Source organism: Anomaloglossus baeobatrachus, chromosome 3 (assembly GCF_048569485.1).
Source record: "Anomaloglossus baeobatrachus isolate aAnoBae1 chromosome 3, aAnoBae1.hap1, whole genome shotgun sequence".
Classification (NCBI taxonomy): Eukaryota; Metazoa; Chordata; class Amphibia; order Anura; family Aromobatidae; genus Anomaloglossus; species Anomaloglossus baeobatrachus.
The window spans coordinates 693,457,978-693,468,350 of NC_134355.1; the positions used below are offsets into that span (position 1 = coordinate 693,457,978).

Below are 10,373 nucleotides of genomic sequence, written 5' to 3' on the forward strand. Positions count from 1 at the left end.
CAGGGTGGCTAGATCAGCGGCAAAATATGAGGGTACAGCATAGAGATAGCAGTAACTAAGATCCGGAGCAACCCAGGGTGGCTAGATCAGCGGCAAAATATGAGGGCACAGCCCATCCTTATATTCATAGGGATCATTTCTAGAAATCTGGTAAAAATGTTCATGTAAAAAAGTAGAAAAATAGAAATGATTTAGATTTAAAAACACTTGATTGTATAGATGGTAAATCCACCGAGATCAACTCCTGGATCAGTCCACAGTGCACAAGGTTTTTTGTTTTTTTTGGCTTGTATAAAAGCAGCAAATCTTTGGTTGCCATTTGTTTTTCAAGCCCCGTAGAGAAGTTAAGAAAAATGCAAGAAAAGCATCCAACTAAGCAATAAATAGCAAATCTCAATACTACTACAAGAGACTAAATATTTTAGTGGAGTGTGATCAGACCCTGCCAAAATGAGGTGACCCTGCAGCGAAGACACCTGGAGACACAAGGCAATCCTGCAACGACGACCATATGGGAGACCCTGCAGCAACGAGACGTGGAGAGACCAGATAACCCTGCAACGACCACCATATGGACACCTTACAGCGATTGCCCTTGAAGACACCAGGTGACCCTGCAGCGACACCTCCCGGCTACTGGAGCAGCTAAAGGGGCTTCACACAGATCCAGCGTCTTTCAGTGGAACAATCCAGAGCCAAGTTCTTTCCTAAATTAATACAGCAGCAGTTCACCTTGGAGTTATCATGCCTGTGAGATAAAAAAAAAAAAAATAGGGTCAGGACCATGGCATATACCATAACGTTGTACCACGACAAAGACATCAGAAACCCTAGTGGGAAAAGTGCGTGAGTATAGCCTGAGGAGTTGGTGTGGTGGGGGTCTCACCTAATTGTCCTCGATTGTCTGGAGCGGGTTAAGGGGGCACATTCTCGCTGACCATTATAACTGGTAATGAAAGTTCTATACTGGTGGGATCCATAATTGGGCTGGGGTTTATCTGATTATCAGTAGTAGTCTTCCCGCTGTGCCGCTCTGCCCAGCTGATAAAGAACCAGGACTTCACTCTCCAGTAGGGACAAACAGCGGGGTGGTGGGCCAGCGACCCCCGAAATAGGTCACCATATTACTCACTCTACAGGACTGGTCCACTCTGAATTATCCAGCTGCCTCCACTTACCAGAATCTGTATCCTTTCTCAGACCGATCCAATAGTCATCACGGCCCAAATTATAGAACGACCTGACCTCCTGTTGAAACATAAGGAGGCTCGTCATATAGTGTCTCTAGGATCCACAGAAACTGGACCAAGGTTCTAGATAAAGACCGTAAGTGGATCCAACCAGGGGCGTAACTACCGCGGTCGCAGCGGTCGCCATCGCGACCGGGCCCGGGAGGTTTGGGGCCCGCGGCCACCTGGCAGATCAGCAGCCAGCTCCTGTCAGTGAGAGAGAAGCTGCGCTGATCTGTCACAGTGCACGCGCCCACTATATGACCCGCTGCCGCCCCTGACACCGGGCCCCCCTGCCCGATGTCAGCGGCGGCATCGGGGCCCCCCTCCACCGTCACCGCGCGCAGTAATAATGAAGCATAGAGCGGCCGGCGCTGCTCTGCATCATCATTCTCCCCCTGTGCCTGCGCGGTGACGTCACTCCTGTGCGACTGCTGTGCTGAGTGCACAGAGCACAGGGAGGGAGGATGCCGACCGGAGCACCGGGAGAGCGTGGAGAGGGGAGGACGAGCAGCAGTGGAAGGAGGAGAGCGGTGAGGACAGCAGCAGTGGAACAAGGAGACGTCAGGACAGAGCAGCAGTGGAAGGAGAAGAGCGGTGAGGTTTTTTTTAAATATAAGTGAGTACATGGTGGTCAGAGGCCTGGGGTGGGAAGGCTGCATGATACTGTACATGGAGGCCTGGGGTGGGGAGGCTGCATGATACTGTACATGGAGGCCTGGGGTGGGGAGGCTGCATGATACTGTACATGGAGGCCTGGGGTGGGGAGGCTGCATGATACTGTACATGGAGGCCTGGGGTAGGGAGGCTGCATGATACTGTACATGGAGGCCTGGGGTAGGGAGGCTGCATGATACTGTACATGGAAGCCTGGGGTGGGGAGGCTGCATGATACTGTACATGGAGGCCTGGGGTGGGGAGGCTGCATGATACTGTACATGGAGGCCTGGGGTGGGGAGGCTGCATTATACTGTACATGGAGGCCTGGGAGGCTGCATTATACTGTACATGGAGGCCTGGGAGGCTGCATTATACTGTACATGGAGGCCTGGGGAGGCTGCATTATACTGTACATGGAGGCCTGGGGAGGCTGCATTATACTCGTTGCCTTGGAGTGACCCTCGACTCTGCTCTATCCTTCAAGCCACACATCCAAGCCCTCTTCACCTCATGCCGATTACAACTCAAAAATATCTCCCGGATCCGTGCTTTTCTTAACCAAGAATCTGCAAAAACATTAGTGCATGCTCTCATCATCTCCCGCCTCGACTACTGCAACCTCCTGCTCTCTGGCCTCCCTTCCAACACTCTTGCACCCCTCCAATCTATCCTAAACTCTGCGGCCCGCCTAATCCACCTCTCCCCTCGCTACTCCCCAGCCTCGCCACTCTGCCAATCCCTTCACTGGCTTCCCATCGCCCAACGACTCCAGTTCAAAACATTAACCATGACATACAAAGCCATGCACAACCTGTCTCCTCCCTACATCTGTGACCTAGTCTCCCAGTACCTACCTGCACGCAACCTTAGATCCTCACAAGATCTCCTTCTCTGCTCCTCTCTTATCTCCTCTTCCCACAATCGTGTACAAGATTTCTCCCGTGCATCCCCCATACTCTGGAACGCTCTACCTCAGCACATCAGACTCTCCCCTACCGTGGAAAGCTTCAAGAGGAACCTCAAGACCCACCTCTTCCAACAAGCCTACAACCTACAATAGCCCTCAGCCCAGTAGACCACTGCGCAACCAGCTCTGTCCTCACCTATTGTACCATCACCCATTCCCTGTTGACTGTGAGCCCTCGCGGGCAGGGTCCTCTCTCCTCCTGTAGACTGTGAGCCCTCGCGGGCAGGGTCCTCTCTCCTCCTATACCAGTCTGTCTTGTACTGTTAATGATTGTTGTACGTATACCCTCTTCCACTTGTAAAGTGCCATGGAATAAATGGCGCTATAATAATAAATAATAATAATAATACTGTACATGGAGGCCTGGGGAGGCTGCATTATACTGTACATGGAGGGCTGGGGAGGCTGTCTGCATTATTATACATGGAGACCTGGGGAGGCTGGCAGCATTATTATACATGGAGGCCTGGAGAGACTGGCAGCATTATTATACATGGAGGCCTGGAGAGGCTGGCGGCATTATTATAGATGGAGGCCTGGGGAGGCTGGCAGCATTATTATACATGAAGGCCTGGGTAGGCTGGCAGCATTATTATAGATGGAGGCCTGGAGAGGCTGGCGGCATTATTATAGATGGAGGCCTGGGGAGGCTGGCAGCATTATTATACATGGAGGCTGGCAGCATTATTATAGATGGAGGCCTGGAGAGTCTGGCTGCATTATTGTACATGGAGGCCTGGGGAGGCTGGCTGCATTATTATACATGAAGGTCTGGGGGGACTGCATAATAAACATGAAGGACACCTTATACATGGACAAGGGCTGCATTATACATGGAGGTCTAGGGGGCTGGAAGGACACCTTATACATGGACTATAGGGGTGCATTATATTTGGAGGAGTATGGGGCTGCAAAATGCAATATGAAGTTTTGTAGGGTTGCGTTATAATACAGATAGGACTATGGGGGCTACCTTATACATGGACTATGGGGGTGCATTATAAAACATGGAGGACTGTGGTGCATTATAATACATGGAGAACTATGGGAAATGCATTATAATACATGGAGAACTATGGGAAATGCATTATAATACATGGAGAACTATGGGGCTGCATGCTAATATATGAAGGACTATGTGGGACCCTTTATACTATATGGAAGGATATGTGGGGGCCATTATAGTATTTGGAGAACTATATACATGGGGGGACTAAGATACAAGCAGGGGATGGGAATGTTTTGTGCTGAGGGAAAAAGGCTCTTCTCTCAGCACCCAGCTTTCCCATGCTCTGCTGTACATCTCTCAGCACCCAGCTTTCCCATGCTCTGATATACATCTCTCAGCACCCAGCTTTCCCATGCTCTGATATACATCTCTCAGCACCCAGCCATGCTCTGATATACATCTCTCAGCACCCAGCTTTCCCATGCTCTGATATACATCTCTCAGCACCCAGCTTTCCCATGCTCTGATATACATCTCTCAGCACCCAGCTTTCCCATGCTCTGCTGTACATCTCTCAGCACCCAGCTTTCTCATGCTCTGCTGTACATCTCTCAGCACCCAGCTTTCCCATGCTCTGATATGGGAAAGCTGGGTGCAGAGGACAAGATGGATATCAGAACATAGGAACGCTGGGTGCTGATAGAGGTATTTCATATCACGGGAAACCTGGTTGCTTATTATCCCGTACCCTGTCATTATCCCGTATCCCAAGTGTCAGTGTACGTGGAGGAAGGGGGGCCCAGCTCTGAACTTTGCACTGGGGCCCATCAAACTCTAGTTACGCCACTGGATCCAACCCTCCTCCCCCAATAGAAGACAAGTCCGGGGATCTATAAATGTAGATTGGTGTCCTCCCGGGGAACATTTCTCACCCCCAGCCCCTTTGCCTCATGCACTGTTGGATGTTCTTCCATTACCTGCGTCTCATCGCCTGGAGTCAGCAGGGTTCCTCCATGTGTCTTGCAGAAATGGAGGCTGGAATTCCACATGTTGGTTTCTTGTGCTACAAAGTAGCATTTCTCATCAGCCCTCAGCCACTTATTGGGACAGGACGGAGGAACAGGATCACAAGAGGCTGGAGAGAGGAACAGAAGAGTAAAAAATATGCTTCTGGGGCTTCTACTCTACAGGGGTCAGGTCCCTCAACATCAGGGCGACATACAAACTAGTACATAATAGTCTTCATAAGGAGGAAGATAGTGGCCCCCAATAAAGCAAAGAGGGAACACTGCAACCAGGATGTGTGACCCCAATAACACTAGTGCGTCTATAAGCTTCCTACACCGTGCAGTAGTGTCTAACCCCCCCCATTAACCATGCAGTAGTGTCTACCACACCCGCCTCCCATTACCATGCAGTAGTGTCTACCCCCCCCGCCAACCAATACCATGCAGTAGTGTCTACCCCCCTGCCTCCGCATTACCATGCAGTAGTGTCTACCCCCCCAGCCTCCGCATTACCATGCAGTAGTGTCTACCCCCCGCCTGCTATTAACCATGCAGTAGTGTCTACCCCCCACCTCCCATTACCATGCAGTAGTGTCTACCCCCCCGCCTCCCATTACCATGCAGTAGTGTCTACCCCCTGCCTCCCATTACAATGCAGTAGTGTCTACCCCCCACCTCCCATTACCATGCAGTAGTGTCTACCCCCCCCACCTCCCATTACCATGCAGTAGTGTCTACCCCCCCGCCTCCCATTACCATGCAGTAGTGTCTACCCCCCCGCCTCCCATTACCATGCAGTAGTGTTTACCCCCCCGCCTCCCATTACCATGCAGTAGTGTCTACACCCCCAGCCTCCCATTACCATGCAGTAGTGTCTACCCCCCCAGCCTCCGCATTACCATGCAGTAGTGTCTACCCCCCGCCTGCTATTAACCATGCAGTAGTGTCTACCCCCACCTCCCATTACCATGCAGTAGTGTCTACCCCCCCACCTCCCATTACCATGCAGTAGTGTCTACCCCCCCGCCTCCCATTACCATGCAGTAGTGTCTACCCCCCCGCCTCCCATTACCATGCAGTAGTGTCTACCCCCCCTCCTCCCATTACCATGCAGTAGTGTCTACCCCCCCGCCTCCTATTAACCATGCAGTAGTGTCTACCCCCCCGCCTCCCATTACCATGCAGTAGTGTCTACCCCCCCGCCTCCTATTAACCATGCAGTAGTGTCTACCCCCCCGCCTCACATTACCATGCAGTAGTGTCTACCCCCCCGCCTCCCATTACCATGCAGTAGTGTCTACCCCCCCGCCTCCCATTACCATGCAGTAGTGTCTACCCCCCCCGCCAACCAATACCATGCAGTAGTGTCTACCCCCCCCCGCCAACCAATACCATGCAGTAGTGTCTACCCCCCTGCCTCCGCATTACCATGCAGTAGTGTCTACCCCCCCAGCCTCCGCATTACCATGCAGTAGTGTCTACCCCCCGCCTGCTATTAACCATGCAGTAGTGTCTACCCCCCACCTCCCATTACCATGCAGTAGTGTCTACCCCCCCGCCTCCCATTACCATGCAGTAGTGTCTACCCCCTGCCTCCCATTACCATGCAGTAGTGTCTACCCCCCCACCTCCCATTACCATGCAGTAGTGTCTACCCCCCCGCCTCCCATTACCATGCAGTAGTGTCTACCCCCCCGCCTCCCATTACCATGCAGTAGTGTCTACCCCCCCGCCTCCCATTACCATGCAGTAGTGTTTACCCCCCCGCCTCCCATTACCATGCAGTAGTGTCTACCCCCCCAGCCTCCGCATTACCATGCAGTAGTGTCTACCCCCCGCCTGCTATTAACCATGCAGTAGTGTCTACCCCCACCTCCCATTACCATGCAGTAGTGTCTACCCCCCCACCTCCCATTACCATGCAGTAGTGTCTACCCCCCCGCCTCCCATTACCATGCAGTAGTGTCTACCCCCCCGCCTCCCATTACCATGCAGTAGTGTCTACCCCCCCGCCTCCCATTACCATGCAGTAGTGTCTACCCCCCCGCCTCCTATTAACCATGCAGTAGTGTCTACCCCCCCGCCTCCCATTACCATGCAGTAGTGTCTACCCCCCCGCCTCCTATTAACCATGCAGTAGTGTCTACCCCCCCGCCTCACATTACCATGCAGTAGTGTCTACCCCCCCGCCTCCCATTACCATGCAGTAGTGTCTACCCCCCCGCCTCCCATTACCATGCAGTAGTGTCTACCCCCCCGCCTCCCATTACCATACAGTAGTGTCTACCCCCCCGCCTCCCATTACCATGCAGTAGTGTCTACCCCCCCGCCTCCCATTACCATGCAGTAGTGTCTACCCCCCCGCCTCCTATTAACCATGCAGTAGTGTCTACCCCCCCACTTCCCATTACCATGCAGTAGTGTCTACCCCCCGCCTGCTATTAACCATGCAGTAGTGTCTACCCCCCCACCTCCCATTACCATGCAGTAGTGTCTACCCCCCCGCCTCCCATTACCATGCAGTAGTGTCTACCCCCCCGCCTCCCATTACCATGCAGTAGTGTCTACCCCCCCACCTCCCATTACCATGCAGTAGTGTCTACCCCCTGCCTCCCATTACCATGCAGTAGTGTCTACCCCCCCGCCTCCCATTACCATGCAGTAGTGTCTACCCCCCCGCCTCCCATTACCATGCAGTAGTGTCTACCCCCCCGCCTCCCATTACCATGCAGTAGTGTCTACCCCCTGCCTCCCATTACCATGCAGTAGTGTCTACCCCCCCACCTCCCATTACCATGCAGTAGTGTCTACCCCCTGCCTCCCATTACCATGCAGTAGTGTCTACCCCCCCACCTCCCATTACCATGCAGTAGTGTCTACCCCCCCGCCTCCCATTACCATGCAGTAGTGTCTACCCCCCCACCTCCCATTACCATGCAGTAGTGTCTACCCCCTGCCTCCCATTACCATGCAGTAGTGTCTACCCCCTGCCTCCCATTACCATGCAGTAGTGTCTACCCCCCCGCCTCCCATTACCATGCAGTAGTGTCTACCCCCCCGCCTCCCATTACCATGCAGTAGTGTCTACCCCCCCGCCTCCCATTACCATGCAGTAGTGTCTACCCCCTGCCTCCCATTACCATGCAGTAGTGTCTACCCCCCCGCCTCCCATTACCATGCAGTAGTGTCTACCCCCCCGCCTCCCATTACCATGCAGTAGTGTCTATCCCACCCACCTCCCATTAACCATGCAGTAGTGTCTACCCCCCCGCCTCCCATTACCATGCAGTAGTGTCTACCCCCTGCCTCCCATTACCATGCAGTAGTGTCTACCCCCCGCCTCCCATTACCATGCAGTAGTAGTGGTGGTAGAGTCCCCCTGACCTCCCCCCATTACCATGCAGTAGTAGAAACTCCAGTGCCCCCTCCCTCCCTATAAACAGGTTTCTTCAGTCGTATCTGGTACTGTAGGACAGATTCATTTATATTTTTTTATGGGCATATATGAACACAGCGTACTTCAAGGGACAATGGTGGACAGGTCCCATGTGCTTCTAAGGACTTAGAGATCTCTTACCAATGACCCATCCAAAGCACAGGCCATCAATATGAAGTTGCAAAGAAGCCCCTTTACGTGACTTTCCCGGTCCACACGCCCCATTAGATTCTCTGCTCTAGAGCGCTCGTTCATTCCAATATGTGCAGGCATAGGAGATTTTATAGTAGCTCACCACTGGGGAAAATAAAGGATCCAATGAGCCCGCCCACGAGGAGACAGACAGCGGCAACGATAATGATGATGATGATGACCAGAGGCTTATGAGTCAGATCCTTCATACGCTGCAGACAGTGGGAGCGATCCTGCGAAAAGACAAACACAGGAGTGACGAGACCACGGCGCACAAGAAAACCAGAGAGAAGGACGGAGACAACCCCCATCTATAATCACTGCAGACAAAAGACCTTTATTTGGCTACAGACTTTGTCTGATTGTTTTGAAAAGTGGCAAAATTCTTGCGCAAATTGGACCTTTTGCAGTTTCCACAACAGTTTCTCCCATCTCTGCCAAAACGGACGGAACTAGAGAGGTATTTGCTTATATTCATGAGAAACTGGAGTTTCTCATAACTAGTGATGAGCGGGCACTACCATGCTCGGGTGCTCTGTACTGGTAACTAGTGATGAGTGGGCACTACCATGCTCGGGTGCTCAGTACTGGTAACTAGTGATGAGCGGGCACTACCATGCTCGGGTGCTCTGTACACGTAACTAGTGATGAGCGGGCACTACCATGCTCGGGTGCTCTGTACACGTAACTAGTGATGAGCGGGCACTACCATGCTTTGGAGACACGGGGGAGGGGGGTTGCTCTCGTCTGATGATCCGGCGGCCTTTAGAAAGGCCGCATAGACCAGGGCTCATCCCAACTGATTGCCCTTACCCCGTACCCATTGGCAGAACATTACTCAGACAACACAGGATGCGGGAACCACAATAGTTAGACTTTATTGGATCCCCAACAGACAAAGGCATATAACACAAAACCATGCAAACCACACGATGTAACAGGCACCAGAATCTCACCTTCCACTGGCTCACCAGGGAGTAGACTATTTGTGCCGTCGGAGCTTCCAGGGCCACATAACCTAAGCCAGCAGCACACTATTTTTGGCAGGAACCCACCAAGAATAGGATAGTGACAAGCGTAGGAGGCTTCACGAGCACCGCAAAGTCTGTAGGCATGTAAGCGAATCGTCCCCAACCTGGGTTTCTTCCAGCCGAATCCTAGGCGGTGCTCCTATACAATATAATCCAGTTTCCCTAGACGGCGCCAACGTGCCTAGGCTGGGTAATGGACTTCCACATAGTTCAAAACCCCTAGAATGCAGCCATGTAGCAAAGGAACAGCCTAGTGACTCCAACAAGCTGTTTTTACGTCTCCTGGGCACTTAATTCCAGGGAATGTAGTCTCACCGGATTGGTGGAATAAGGCTGTGCTCTTATTGGGTGGCAATTCAATCCGGATAGGTAATTCTCCTCTGAGTTAGGTAGACAGAGAGGCTGGGAAGTTAGTCATTTAGCAATCCACTTTCTCAGACAAGTGGAGGCCTTGATAGTCCTGGGGGGGGGGGGGGGAAATGACTCAACAAACACTAGTTAACACACCAGAGGGATCCATGTCTGGCCAAATTAAGATTATTAAACTACTGACAGACATATTACAGAGCAGTGTCTTCACTTTCCTCCTTGTTCTTAATTACCCAGATGGGAAACTGCTGAATCTTGCAGAGGTTCATCAATGATGGGGGCTGCCAGGCCTGATAGGCTTCCGATCATCCTTCACCTGCCGGGACAGCCCATCGGCATTTCCATGATTCGTGCCTAGTTTGTGCAAGATGGAAAAATTCTAGTATTGTAAGGACAAGCTCCATCTGAGTAAACGTCCGTTTTCCCTCGCAGTTCGATTAAGCCAACTTAATGGCTTGTGGTCAGTTAAGACTGAACTCCTTGCCATAGAGGTAGAGCTGCAATTTTTTTTTTTGTGGCCCAGACTATGGCCA

The 10,373-nt window shown here is 52.2% G+C and overlaps 1 protein-coding gene across 1 annotated transcript; it reads right to left on the bottom strand.

The window, feature by feature from the left end:
• Window positions 1–571: 571 nt before the first annotated feature.
• LOC142297456 (killer cell lectin-like receptor subfamily B member 1B allele C) lies at window positions 572–8,677 on the bottom strand. Its single transcript, XM_075341682.1, has 4 exons — window positions 8,544–8,677; window positions 4,783–4,940; window positions 1,133–1,248; window positions 572–748 (listed from the first exon to the last, which is right to left on the bottom strand). Exons 1-4 carry the CDS (start codon window positions 8,647–8,649, stop codon window positions 646–648), a joined length of 483 nt encoding a protein of 160 aa, XP_075197797.1. The 5' UTR covers window positions 8,650–8,677; the 3' UTR covers window positions 572–645.
• Between the last annotated feature and the right edge of the window lie 1,696 nt (window positions 8,678–10,373).